Here is a 14,786-nt window from a genome sequence, read left to right on the forward strand (position 1 = left end):
TATATATATATATATATATATATATATATATATATATATACATTTGCAGTTTTTAGACAGGTCTTATTATGTAGCCTTGGCTGACCTAGAGCTCCCTATTTAGTTTAGACCAGGCTGGTCTCAAACTCACAGACATTCATTCACCTACCTCTGCCTCCCAAATTCTGGGACTAAAAGTGTATACCGTATTGCCTGCAAGAATTTAGTTTCCTACTGATTCTTTGTGTCCACAACACAGGGTAGCTGTGTGTCCGTTACAGTTTCCAAATCCTCCCGACTTGGGTACTAGAGTTTCTTCTTAGAGTCTACATGTTCGTTCTTATTGCTGTCCATGGAGAACACTGGCAGTCTTCCATTCCTGTTAGTCTCCCCACATTGTCAGTCCTCCTTCGAGCTGTTCATCGTGTTCCTTTAAGGGACCCCCATAACCACAGAGCTGTATGAGTATCAGGAAAGTGCTGGGGAGATAATGTGAGAGCTCAGAATCCCCGGGGTTTTTATAAAACAGGAGGAGGAAAACTCCACAGGCCTGAAATTCTTTGACTGGATTTTTTTTTTTTTTTTAACTTAAATCTCCCACTAGATCTACTGTCTTATAAACAACAGAATACTTTGTCTTTCTGCTCCTCGTGAACTGCCTTAAGTTCAGAAGAGCAGTCAGGGTTTTTCTGCTGCTTTTGAACTTGTAGTTTGAGCTTTTTCTTCTCTCTCTCCTTGTCATTTAGGCACTGAATTCAGTGGAGCAATTTAGTTCATTTATACACATTCTCTCCCAAAATTCAATTACAAAATTTTCAGCTGAGCTCCAGGCAGCTGACCCATGAACCAGGTTCAGGGGAAGAGCTCACTGTGCAAGCCATGTGTTAGCTTTTGAAGGTTAGGCTAGGCCTTCCCGAGACCTCTCTTAAGGGGTGCTGCCCACAGCGAGGGACTAAATGGCTATCTGAAGGGAGCCTCGGTTCTCTACCTTACATGACAGGAAAAGATCGATGTCTCTCCTCTCACTAGGCTGTTACCAAACTGGAACCTTTTTCTCTGGGGACTGAGGAGCCAGCAACAGAACTGCATTCAGCAGTGAGCAAGCAGATTCTTAGCCAAGATGGGAGAATTGGAAGATCAACTTACAAGTCCACCTCCCCACCCATTAGGGAGCAGGAGGGCACAGATGTGAAAGACCTGGAGTGTGCTACTAAAGGGGAGGAATGTTCTTATCTCTCCTGGGTACCCATCGAGATCGCCCAGGCATTTGGGCATCTCCTCTTCTATGGTTCCTTCCTGTTGTCATCTGTCAACTGTCTCAGTGCTGTGGAATGTGGCATTCAGCATGCAGGCAGCATCAGAATGTTGCAGGTGCTCACCCTGGTAGCCATCTTGAGTTGCACCCAGTTGAGCAGCCCACGAAGGGCAGCCTTTGGACTGGGGCGATAAGTCTTCAGGGCTACACACAATTAGGGAGGAAATCCTGGCTGGGTCAGACAGGGAATACAGGACCAGGCCAGGGAGATGGTTCAAGACTCAGGCAGATTCATAAGGGGGAATGCACACAGTTACCCACGTTGTATATAACACAAGAGCCTCCAGAGTGGAGAACACTTACCTGTCTTTCTTTTTACACTTGATAAAGAGCAGAAGGCCATGCATGGGGAGTCACAATTGGAGCATGAGAGAATATAGCGAGATTGCAGTGAACTGGGAGGACTTAGTGGAAGGACAAAGAGAATTTTCCTTGCTTCCCTCAAGAGCTTAATCTTTAAATGTAATAGTAACTGGGTTTTAAGGAGACAGAACACAGATCTATTACCTTCACACATTATAGAAATCACAGAAAATATGAAACTCAAAGAAGAGCTTGCATACCCAGAGTAGCTGGCACGGAGCTCCTGAGCCAGGAGAGGGAGAGGAGGAAGGAGAGGCCGGAGCTGTGTGCAGTCAGGCGTGGACAAAGTCCTGCAGGCAACCAGTTGCCATGCTGCCTGCCCCGGGACGTGACGACGTCTGCTGGACACAGAGAGGAAGGACTCTTAGCTTCTTCTCCCCGTGATATGGTGCGATTGTGTCCTTACATGGATCCGTAGCACTTGGACCTGGCTGCGGGCAGTGAGACTCAGGAAGCAGGGACAGGGCGGATCTCTGTGAGTTCAAGGCCAGCCTGGTCTATAGAGAGAGTTCAGGACAGCCTGGGCTACACAGCGAGAGGGCTACCCTGTCCAGAGTAAAATAAAAGACAAGAAGGCCAACCCAGAAACAGAAAGCTGGGGTGGACTATGCTCTCAGACAGAGCCTCAGCACCTCAGAATCTCAGCATTCTACTCTATGGTGGTGGGCTGTTGCATTCAGGTAAACAAGGAAGACTGGTTTATGGTCTACAGCTGGACTAAGGGGGACAGGTTCAGCTCCTCTTGGTAGGAAAGCGTCTGCAGGGAAGCAGTCTTTAGGCTGTCAGTATCCAGGGATGGGAGGGTTGGGGAAGAGAGCCATCGTGGACGCTGTTTGCACACTGCTAGCACTTGGTCCCCCAGGAAGGCTTCCTTCTGAGCTGAGGCTATGCATGGAGTCCTTGGTATGTCCTTGCCTCTGCCAACACAGTCACTTAGCATTTCCCTCACTCTGGGCTTCCTCAGCTCCCTGGAGGCAAGGTCATCTGAGCATGGACAGTCACAAGGTGGGAGTCTCTCCAGGGAGTATCTCAGGACCCACTTCAGGGGAGAAAGGCCATGGGGGAAAAGAAATCATCCTGCTCCCTTAAATGCAAAGTGCCACTTGTGAGGTGGCCTATCCAGAACCCATTACTTGCTGTGTGTGCTTGGTCAAGCTCACACTGAGCAGTAGGTGAGGGTAAGCGTAGCTTCTGCTTCTCAGCGTGTGGTGTGAGGATGCAGTGGGCAGTGGCCTGCAGTGCCTGCGGTGCCTGCCTGCGGTGCCTGCTGTGCCTGCTGTGCCTGTGGTGCCTGCTGTGCCTGTGGTGCCTGCTGTACCTGTGCTGCCTGCCATGCCTGCCTGCCCTGCCTGTGGTGCCTGCCATGCCTGCCATGCCTGCCATGTCTGCCATGCCTGCTCAGGACTTGTTGGCTTCTGCAGTCGGTGTTGGTGCTGCCGCTGTCACTATTAATGCCGTTTATGGTTTAGCTTCATCTTTTAGCATAAAATCACCTGTCATGAATGAGTTCATAACAATTTAAATGGACACGTGAACACCATCATAAAGTTAAAAGAAACAACCGGCAACTTTTAACAAACAAATTCAAGGGCATACTTCTAATTCATAACAATGGGTTCATTCCCTACTATGTGAAGACTAACAATGAAGTTTTAAAAAGTGGGTGATTGTAAAGTTCTCTATGGCAGCACGCTGCCATGTGTCTTACTGCTCCAGAGCTCATGTCTAATGCATGATCATAACCTATAGACTGGAGAAGGGCCTGAGACGTGACAGCTGGAGATACAGCCATAGTGACAGACAGCTGGGTGGAATATGTCTGTGTGGGGGCATGTGCAGCGTGCAGGTGCCTGAAGAGGCCAGGCGAGAGTTAGTCTTCTCAGAAATGCTGACACCCTCCTGTGCCTGCTTACAGTGGCTTCCGTGGCTTCTCCACACCCACAATGTTCTCTCTGTCCCTCATTCCTGCTGCTTCACTGCTCCAGCCTTTCCAAGGCTTCTGTCTCAGCTGAGATGACCTCTGCATCCAGCTAATCTCCTCAAGATGGACTCTCCCAGCCTGCTCAAAGACCTTCAGTGGGTTTCTCTGGCTGGCACGAGGTTTAGTTTGTGAACCTGACCTCAGGGGCCTCCATAATCTATTCGTCTCTCCTTGAGTCTTTCTCGCTATAACTTTCAGGAGCCTCCCTGGCCCTGCTCACCACACTCACTTCTGCCTCTGAGCCCCATACCCTGACTTGTATATGCCCTAAGGTCCATCCAGCTCAATTCTTGTCCCCTCTGAGTGGCCTTGCTTGCACTCATCCCTCAGTGCCCAGCCCAAAATATCTGATGGGATCACCTAAAGGTTGACAAGGGTTTGGTTGGCTGCTGTCTCAGAGAGTCATAGTCATCAGGTCGGTGCAGGCTTGATGGTATTCATAGATGATGGAAGTGAGGTTGAGCCTCTTCATATCGAGAGCAGAAAGCAGAGAGTGGCCAGAACCACAGGCTAGGCTGTTACAGGCTCTGCTGCAGCCTTCTAGATGGTGGCACAGCTGAGGTGTGTCGCTCACAGCTGGTTTAGACAGCAGTGCCCATCCTCTCACCACCACACACTTAGCACTTGGAGTGGAGGCTTTTGGTTTGTTTGTATTGTTGAGATAGGATGTCACCTAGCCTGGGCTAGCCTCAAAGTCTCAATCCTCTAGCCTGAGGCTCCTGAATGTTGGGGTCACAGGTGTTTACCTCCATCTGGCTCCAGGTAAGCATTTTCACTGAAGTAGAGAATGCATGTCTGTATGCACATGGAAGCATGTTCAGATCTGGAGGCAAGCAAGCAGGGACTCATGGTAAGACCATAGTCACAGTCTCCAAACTTCCTTCTTCTCATTGGGTTCCTGACCCTAAGACTTGGGAGATAGAGCCATACCGTGTACATGCACAAGATGGTCATTGTCGGTGCTAAGTGATATCCCGAATCAGCAACCGAGCCAAAAGCAGAGTCCAGTTCCCAGGAGACAGAAACAGAGAGCCAGCAGACTCTGGAAGTTTCCGTTCCTGACTAGGCTCGATCTATCTATCTATCTTTCTTTCTTTCTTTCTTTCTTTCTTTCTTTCTTTCTTTCTTTCTTTCTTTTTCTTTTTTCTTCTCTTTCTTTCTTTCTTTTTTTTTTTTTTTTGAGACAGGGTTTCTCTGTATAGCCCTGACTGTCTTGGAACTCACTCTGTAGACCAGGCTGGCCTTGAACTGAAATCTGGCTGCCTCTGCCTCCCAAGTGCTGGAATTAAAGGTGTGTCAGTTAGAATTGAGATATGTGTCCCACTCCCAGCTTAATTAGAGGTAATACAAGTTTTGTTAAGTCCCCTTCAGCCTTCAGGGATTTCTTGACGGACTTAAAAATTAATTCCAGCCTACACACAGACACGTCACGTCACGTTGTCCCCTCCATGCACTTGCAGACAGGGTGAGGCCATAGCAGGAGGTTTGTTGTTATTTTGCCCAGAGGATATTTATTGGTCCCATGTAGACTATGAGGTACTGTTAGAAATATACAGAATACACTGGCCTTGGTTTCTCCTTCCACAGGGTTTATGTTCTGATGAGTCACTAGAAATAATTGATAGCACCAACAGCAAGGCTTCACGCTAAAAATATAACAGTGACTAAGGAATAAAATAGGTGAGAAATCAGTGCATGATCATCTGTCCCAAAGTCTTTCCAAGCATTCAGAGAGAACAGGAACACAGAGGTAGGAAAGGCTATAAAGAGGGCTAGCCTGAGCTACAGATGGCTATGTGCAAAATCCATTTGACTGGATGCTACGGCACTAGAGAAGGCAGGGACTTGGAAAGGTAAAATAAATGCCAGACGTAGAGACTAGGGAGGCGACGACGTCAAAGGCATGCTTGTAGGTCTGTCTCCCGGTCTCTGCTCACTGTGACTTTCTTTGTCCCACACGGGTTGGTGTGGGGGGGTGTCACTGCACACGCTGTCTTCACAGCCTGCACTGGCTTGGGGAGTATGAATGTGCATGTCTACTCCCCTGCTGATCCTCCTGAGTACTTCATTGGAATCACCTCTAGCTAACTTCATTACCACACATGCGCGGTTTCCCCTCATCGGGCTGATGTAGTAAGAGTTCTCCTGGGCAGATGATATCTGGGGGTCTGTAAGAGGAAAAGCCCAGGCGTGGGTGGCTCTTCTCCAGCTCCTTGCACCTTAACTTAGGACTATGGACACAGGGAGGGGTAGAGGTCTCAAAGGCCACCAGTCCTTCCAGAGCGACTTGTAGGACATCTGATCCCCAATGGCTTCATTTTGCCCCTCCTTTGTCTCATGGTTATTATGTGTTGTCTGTACCTAGAGGGCTTTGATTTGCAAAGCTGTAAAGCTGTCAGTCTTGTTTATGTGGTTTTCACTTCAAATTAATGTTCAGCAAAGGGATTAGCAGATAACTATTTCAGCCTCAATTTTTTTTTTTTTTTTTACAAGAGTGGATATGGTTTGCACAGGCTGCCTGAGCCAAGAAACAGGGTTAATTGTGTAAGTCAGTGCAGGAGAGAGCTCGTCTCCTTTCAAAAAGTCACAAGAGTGCAGCTCACAGCCTCCACATAGATCCTCTGGGGTCAAATTGATGTCATGTTGAAGAATCAATATTTACTGGACTTTGTAAAGTTAGCTTTTAATGAACCTCAGACATTTTTCTGAGCCACTAATTGCAGGAGGAAGAGAGGTGGCAGAGCCTGGAGTTCATGGGTGTGGGGGCTGGTCTAAAAGTGAGGAGACAGCTGCCAGTGCACAGAGCGTCATTCCACCCTTAAATTCTACTCAGTGGTGTTGGCTACTCATTGAAAGGCTGCTTGGATCTGGGGGCATAACTTGGAGGCAGAGCACATGCAGAAACCCTGAGCTCAAGCCCAGGACCAAACAAACAAACAAAACAAAACAAAAAAACAAAAAGGAAGGGTTCCTTCGGTTCTTTCTGACTGTAAAGAGAACAGTTCTTGCTTCCCAACCGAAGGTTAGCCACTCCTCTCACCCTGGTTCTTCCCAGGCCTGACTTAGCTTCTGAGACGAGATTGGGCGTGTTGGGGTGGCGTGGCCATAGACTACTCTCTGCCAGCCGTCCCTCAGTTCCCTGGGATCCCACTGTCACTTTAGACTGTGCCTTCTGAATCTGTCTTCACAAGGTCAGGCCCTTCCTGCCCACTGCCGCTCTCTAAAGCACTCAGAACTGAAGATGTGCAGTGTGGAACAGTTCCTAGAGGATGCTGGCCTGAGTTCTCATCTAACTGAAGGGCTTCCAGAAGCATCCAGTGTTCTCTGGCAGGGTTGCACGCTTGAGCATCGAGTGTCCTATGCCATTCTGTCCCCCTCATGTTTGGGATGAGCTTCATCTCCTGATTAGGCTGTCAGTGCACCTAGTAAGAGCTGTTGACAAGGTAGAGGAACACGTCCTGTGGGCTTTTAGGGCCCTAAGAAAATCTGATACTACCAGGTCTCCCTGGGTCAGTAACTGAAAGTCAAAACCTGTGGTCAAGCCCCGTGAGTACACGCAGCCCAGGCTCTTTTCTGCGTGTTGTTGGTGTGTCTGCTCGCTAGAGACATCTTGGCTTTGACTTTGCAGCCTTCCTCTCTATGCATTCTCTCAGGGAGACTTTAGGACTAATGAGGAGAACTGGCTGTCCCTTCTCACTCCACCCCCATTCCTCCTCTCTAGGATCATTATTCAGAATAAACACTGACAGGAGGAACCTGGGCCGGGGGAGGCTGGGATTGGTGTGGTGTGGTGTTTAAAGGCAGAAGGGAGAGTGAACATTTTCATCTCCAGCTCTGTTTTCTTCCTTTGCAGACATTTGAGAACTTCTACTTTGGTTCCCTGAGGCTCAATTCTATTCACATCTCCCAGAGGTTCACGGTGGACAGCTTTGGAAACTATGCCTCCTGTGGACATGTTGACTTCTCCTGACGTGGGTATGGACAACACTAGAAATGGAATGTCTTCCTAAGGTGGTGAGGAAGAGAGGCTTCAGTTCAGTCCCTGGGGCGTGGCTGTGGGATTTTTGGATGATGTGTTGGCTAGCTTCCTGTCAATTTGATACAAGCTACAGGCATCTGGGAAGAGGGAACTCGATGGCAAAAAAAAAAAAAAAAAAAAACGCCTCTATGAGGATGGCCTGTAGGCAAGCCTGTGGGTGTTTTCTTGATTAAAGATTGATGTGGGGAGGCCCAGCCCACTGCAAGTGGTGTCAGCTCTGGGCATGTGGTCCTAGGACATAAAAGAAAGCAGGGAACAAGCCAATAGGCCAAGTCTTTCCTACCCAAGTTGACTTTGGTCATGGTCTTTCGTCTTAGCAATAGAGAGCGAATTTAGGACAGATGCTGGTTGTCCTGGGTGGTCCCTCCAAACCCCCAACTCCACATTTCTTTTGATGGTCATCCAGGGTCCACAGTGTCTGCCAAGATGCTCATGGGTACAAGGAGAGCGCGAGCCCTCACCCTTGGTTGGTTTGGTGTTATAAATCCAAGTGTGTCGCCGTGCTATCGTTACCACCACCTGTTTCCACATAAGCTCTGCCCTTCAGCGCTCTCCTCATCCCTCACTTCCTGTAGCTGCTAGCAACCATGTGACTCTGTCCCCGTGCTGTGACAGCTGAGTACCTCATGTAGCCAGAGTGCAGTGTTTGTCCTAGCATAGTGTCCTCAAATCCACCACTCCCTGTCATCTCACAGTGCTGCCTTCCTCTTAAAGACTGATACTGGCCACTGTAGTACGTACACTCCGTTTACCTGTTTACCCGTCCATGCACAGCTGACCCTTGGGTTGCTCCCACATCTTGACTACTGTGAATAGAGCTGGTCCCCTGGTGTGCAGATGGCCCTTCCACCTGACTTCATTTCCCTCGGCGGCCAGAGTCCTTAGTAGTCATGATTACGTTTATGCTGCTTGATCTGTCCGTTTTCATTGTAAATTTAGTCCCTAAAAATATTTGGGTACAGGCAGGGCGGGGGATAGATTTCAGTTGGTAGAGTGTGTGAATAGTTTACATGAAACTGTATACACAACAGTATATGGTGGCCAATGCCTGTAGTCCCAGCATGTGTGAGATACAGGCAGGAGGATCAGAAGTTTAAGGTCATCCTTGGCTACATAGAGAGTTCAAGGCCAGCCTGGGATGTATGAGACTAAGACCTCTCCCCCAAATCCCAAAAGAACCACAAGGGCCTAGAGACCTGGGTCGGTGCATAAGAGCGTGGACTGTTCTTCCAGATCACCTGGGTTCGGTTCCTAGCATCCCCACGGAGGCTCACAACCATATGCACCTCCAGTTCCTCTGGCCTCTACTGACCAGGCATGTAAATAGTGCCCAGACATATATGCAGGCAAAACATAAAATAAAAAGAAGCAAATATTAAAACAAACAAGCTGTAACAGTGTTGGGGTCCCATTCTGCCACATCCCACATCTTCTCTGGTTTCTTCTCAGGAGAACAGCAGAGATCCGTGACTGTCCGTGGATGTCGGGAACCTGGCAGCAGCAGGCCCTTCAGCCTCCAGTTGACCGGCAGAGGAGGGCGCTCCAGCCTGTGCTCCTCTTTCCTGGCTCTCATCCTCCCCCTCCTCCTTGGCTTCTGTCCTTCATTCCTTACCCTCCACCCCTCCTTTCTGTGAGTCTGCTCCTAAGCTTTGTGGTGTGACTGACCACAGTGCTGCGGGGAGTTGCTTCTCTGTGAGATGGCACAGACGGTCTACAAATAAATGAGCTTCCCAGGTGGCTGAGCTGTGGTCTGTGCACTGGTGACCATGTGTTGGGGTGTGGCGCTTCCTGACTTAGCTGTTCTTTTACCAGTGCGTCAGAGTCTGCTTCCCCAAAAGGGCTCCGACTTGCTGCTGACGACCTCAGGGTATCCCACAGACGTGGCTCTACTTTGACCCCACTGGCCTCCCCAGAGCTTCTCTCCCCACTGTTGGGTGGCCTTCTCCGTTAATTTTTTGAGGTGTCGGGTATTAATGACTTACGCCTGTGGAAATTGAGAGTTTCATTTTGGAAATTGCCGTGTGATATGTCAGGTTCTCGGTCTTAACAGAACTGTTATCAGATCTTGGGGTTTCTGTTCTCTCCACATTCGAGCACATACCTTGAGGTTAGGCTGGCAGTGTGTCATTAGGCGGGTTCTCAGGCACAGGGGACAGGTTTCCAGAGGTGACGGGGGATGGCAGCATGCTAACTAATGGAATGCACGCAAAGATTTGTGTTCTGCAGTAGTTTGTGTGTTGGTAGATACTAGTAGAATTAGGATTCTTTTTTAAATTTTTATCTTTTGTTTTCTTTTCTTTTTTTTTTTTTTTTTTTTTTTTTTGGCCTGCTTAGTGAGTACATACCATGAATGTCCTTTTGGACTGGAACTCACTTTGTAGACCAGGCTGGCCTTGAACTCAGAAATCCGCCTGCCTCTGCCTCCCAAGTGCTGGATTATTTTTTTTTGAGACAGTGTCTCTATGTAGTCTGGCTGGCTAACTTGGAACTTGGTATGTAGACCAGGCTGGCCTTGAACTCACAGAGATCTGCCTGCCTCTCTGCCTCTCTGCCTCTCTGCCCCTCTGCCCCTCTGCCCCTCTGCCCCTCTGCCCCTCTGCCCCTCTGCCTCTCTGCCTCTCTGCCTTCCAGGTGCTGGGATTAAAGGCATGTCCTCTATACCTGGTCAAGTTTGAGAAATAGTTTTCTGTTTTTACAAGCTATAGTAGTTAATTTTAACAGAATATGCCTACTGGTCATGTATTTGCACATTGACTCAGCCTTCACAGCAACACACTGGGCATTGTCATCGTCACCACCACCACCATTACTGTTATCATGATTCTTCAATCTGAGAATGAATAAAATTAAGAAATCTAGAGCTGGAGAGGTGGCTCAGTGGTTAAGAGTGCTTGCTGCTCTTCCAGAGATCCTGAACACATGTCAGGCAGCTCACAATTGCTTATAACTCCAACTCCAAGAGATATGTCACCCTCTTCTGGCTTCTGTGAGGACCTGCATGCATGCCACACACAGAGACATGCACAGTCACACATGTCACTCGTACACAGACACAGAGACTTAAAAATACATAAATCTTTTCATAAATCTTTTTTAAATTTTTTTTTTTTTTTTTTTTTTTTTTTTTGCCTGGAAGCCTTTGGTCTCAAAGTATAGTTTGGATTGCCTGGATCCCCAGAAACCTTCTTGGGGTGGAGGGGTGATGTCCAGACTAATTTTATATATGTACTAAGGTATTGTGGCCGTTTTACTCTGCACGAGGTTATTGATACAAGGACGTCATCACTCTGGGAGTTAAATGCAGTGATGCAGTGTATACATGAGTGGTTTGTGTTTTCTGAGCTATGCTAAGGTGAGGCTTAGGCCGTCTCCGTTGTGTGGTTTTAGAAGTTTTTCCTCAATACGTCTGGACTTGTTGTAGCACTTTTCTTTTCCACTGTGCCCAGCCCCCAGCCCCTCCATGTCTTTGGAGACAGGGACTTTAAAGAGGCAGTTAAGTGACATGTGAAGCCATCAGGGTGGATCCAAGTCCCACTGGCCTGGAATCCTTAAGAGGAGACTGGGAGTCATTCTTAAAGAAACAGGACTAAGATTGACCCAGAGGAAGGGCCTGGGAGACCCTGTGGAAGGTGCTAACCTACAAGCCATGGGCAGTGGCCTCTGGAGAGACTGAACCCAAGTGCTTTGATCTTGAACTCGTAGTCTCAGGAACAGTGAAAACAAACTGGTTAGGGAGGCCTTTGGTCCGGGGCACTTTGTTATGGCGGCCCTCACAGACAGCTGCTGGGTGCAGAGGCTCACAGGCTACCTGTCTTCCTTTGAAGCAGACATTAAAGGGATCTGTAAAAATGGAAAGCACTGCCCCCCCCCTTTCCCCTAATTGTGAGGGATTTGTTTCTTGTATAATACACTATTGTTTTCTTAATGTGAAATGGGAAGATTATTTTTAAATATGTGTATTTTAAAATTCTTACTTTTATTTCCAAGCATGCTAATTGCCAATGTGTGTGTTTCTCACACACAGAAGTCCTTGGGGGTCCTGAGTAACACTTTGGTGTAAAAGGCTTCTGAGACCAGAAGGTTGAAGACTGGCCAGGCAGATTTCTGAGTTTGGGGCCAGCCTGGTCTACAGAGTGAGTTCCAAGACAGCCAGGGCTACACAGAGAAACCCTGTCTTAAAAAAACAAAGACAAAAAAAAACAAACCAAAACAACAACAACAAAAAAACTGTATGATGCTGTACTGTCTGCCCTGTGGGGTCGTGCAGATGAGACCACTGTGGTTTGGACGCTCCTCCTCCAAGGCCATGTGTTTAAAGCGTAGTCACTAACCAGTGGCATTATTAGGAGGGAATGGAACCTTGGCAGTGGGTCCTTCTGGAAGGAGCTAAGGGCACTTGGGGAGGTGTCCTTCAAAAAGACGGGGATGCCCAGGCTCTGCTCTCTGCTTTCCAGCTACGCTGAGGTAGCAGGCCCCTCCGCCCCTCTTACTGCAATGAGCTCTGCTGCCAACCCGCCAAAGCAGCAGGGACCCTCCAAAAGCATAGGACACAGTAAGCATCTTAGAGGTTCTCCCAGGTGTTTGTCACAGTGACACAAGGGCCAGCTCCGAAGGGTTTGGAGCTGCGGACCACAAGAGCTCTACCACTGGCCTCCATCCCCAGCCCAGAACCCTCCCCATCCACCCACATTCCTCGCAGTAGACAGATCCACGTTACTTTCCCTGTCTGTGTAGTAGACACTTGTTTGTTTGAGGTGGGCTCTGGCCCTGTTACCCAGGCAGGTCTTAAGTCGCCTGTGTGGAAATGACCTTCCCGTTTCAGCCCTTCCAAATCCTGGGACCACAGATTCACACAGCACAGGGACCAGCTGTTGATAGCATTTTACATTTACAAGCTGATGGTTGATGAATAGTGTCTTAGTTGGGGTTCTCTAGAGGAACAGAAATATATACATATACTTATATAGAATATATATGGAATTTATTAGAATGGCTTGCAGGCTTATAGCTATATCCAACAATAGCTGTCTACCGATGAGAAATCCAAGAGTCCAGTAGTTCAGTTGACAAGGCAGGATGTCTCAGCTGGTCTTAAGTATACACCAGAATCCCAAAGAAGTCATCTTTAAAGCCAGTGACGGAATGGATGTGCCAGCGAGACCAAGGACAAGCAGGCAAAGGGCAAAGGCTTCCTTCTTCCTTGTCTTTTAGATAAACTGCCCAGAAGGTGTGGGCCAGATTAAAGTTGTGTCTCCCCACCTCAAAAGATCCAGATAAAAAGTGGGTCTTGCCACTTCAAATGACTTAATTACAAAAAGAAAAAAAAAAGAAACTATTTACCGCTGGGGTTTCAGTTAATTCCAAATGTAGTCAGGCTGACAACCAAGAACAAACATCACAGATGAGTAAGCATCGGTTTCTAGATAGGCTTGGTATGAACATTATGAAGTGAGTATCTTTTTGGACTTAGAACATCTAGAAATGAGAATGATAGGAAACAGATTGGGCATTTTTATTAGAAAATGAAGGTTCTCCATTGTGTATTGATAAAGATTAAATGCAACAGAAAAATGTAAAAGACATACGGATACACAGGATTTAACAAATAAGCTCAGCAGAATCTCACATTTGGGTCCTGTGCTATGCAAAGGCTGACCTGCCAATAATTCTCTAGAAGAAAAGCCTTTTTTATAAACCAGGTTCTGAGTTATTTTGCATAATTCTTAGACTCGCCATTCTTTGGATTCTCCCTCCTAACTAGTTTCCCCCTCAGCTCTAGCCAAGCGTCTCCAGTTGTGGTGTTAGAGGAAGCAGGTCCCCTCCGAGGAGCTGCCCCTGTGTGGAAAACGGTCCAACCTACAAGGGAAGGCCGCTGCAGCTCCGGAACGGCATTGGGTTGCTCGTTAAGCAGCTCTGGTAACCAGAGCCTTTGTGCACCTAAGCTGTCTGCTAAGTGCCGTGGAAGCGTTGTGGACAGCTTTGGCTGGGATTGAGGGGGCATGTGGCTCTCCTACCTGGACGGAGGCCTGGGTTGGATATCCCAGGAGGCACCTGAGAGCTGGAGACAGGAAGATAAATTGAAAGGTCACCGTCAAGCTAGATACCAAGTTGGAGACCCTGTCTGAACTAAAAAGACTGGGACTAAGAAGATGGGGGAGGCCTGGAGAGATGGCTCAGTGGTTAAGAGCACTGGTTGCTCTTCCAGAGGTCCCGAGTTCAATTCCCAACAAACCACATGGTGGCTCACAACCATCTGTAATGGGATCCGATGCCCTCTTCTGGTGTGTCTGAAGATAGCTGCAGTGTACACTCATGATGCAATAAATAAATCATAAAAAGAAAAAGATGTGGGAAAGATGATGAAGATGGATTATCACCTCTCCAACCCAAGGGACAAACTGATTTGTTTTGAAATGCCTGGGATAATTCTGCTCAAGTTTCATAGCCATTGCATGCTATGTATGTGTGACCTTAGCATTCCATTCGATATGGAAGTTGGGATCCTCTCAGTCCCCTCCAGTCCTTATGACAAGCTGAACTCCACTGTGAAACTCCCTGGTACCTCCTGGAGGGCTCTGCATCCATTGTGAGATGCAGATTTCAATATCTGGAGCTTGCAGCAGCACCACAGGAAATCCGAGAAAAGCCAAGGGAAACTATTGTTTTGTGTTTTCCCAAGGGTCCCCACCCAGCCTAGGCCACTGAGGCACGCAACACTTAGGAGGCATGCCAGGCCCTGGGTGACTGTAACCCTCACAACCTGTGTTTTTTCCTACGGATTGAGATCATGTTATTTCATTGCTTTTTTTTTTTTTTTAATTTTTATTTTAACATCACAGCAGCCAAGTCTTTTATAAAAACACAATCTAGAGCTTGGGGCCCAAAAGTTTAATACGTTTTACCCTTTTCATACTCTTCATTTTATTTGTAATGTTAATCTCAGTTCTGTTCTGATCCTGGGTCTGTGCCCAGCTGCCAGCCTTCCCAGCTGGTAAGGCAGCACAGGTCTATAGGCAATGACTAGGGTCACAGTTTTAACAAGAACCTAAACAACCTGCAATAGAACCTGCCTCCTCCCGCCTTGTCTCCTTCCCCACTGCATCATCAAA

At 47.8% G+C, this 14,786-nt stretch overlaps 1 protein-coding gene across 4 annotated transcripts in view; it reads left to right on the top strand.

Moving 5' to 3' along the window:
• Positions 1–9,836, top strand: part of Ascc1 (activating signal cointegrator 1 complex subunit 1) — a 91,410-nt gene extending 81,574 nt beyond the window's left edge. For 2 of the 4 annotated variants that reach the window (XM_021204824.1, XM_021204826.2), the window contains exons 10-11: positions 7,492–7,613; positions 9,127–9,419. In XM_021204824.1, the coding sequence (XP_021060483.1) occupies positions 7,492–7,608 (117 nt within the window). In that variant the 3' untranslated portion in view covers positions 7,609–7,613; positions 9,127–9,419. Of the gene's footprint in view, positions 1–7,491; positions 7,614–9,126 lie in introns of all 4 variants that reach the window. The other 2 variants (XM_029542479.1, XM_029542480.1) reach the window with 1 other exon arrangement.
• The last annotated feature ends 4,950 nt before the right edge of the window (positions 9,837–14,786 follow it).

This window comes from Mus pahari, chromosome 9 (assembly GCF_900095145.1).
Source record: "Mus pahari chromosome 9, PAHARI_EIJ_v1.1, whole genome shotgun sequence".
Lineage (NCBI taxonomy): Eukaryota > Metazoa > Chordata > Mammalia > Rodentia > Muridae > Mus > Mus pahari.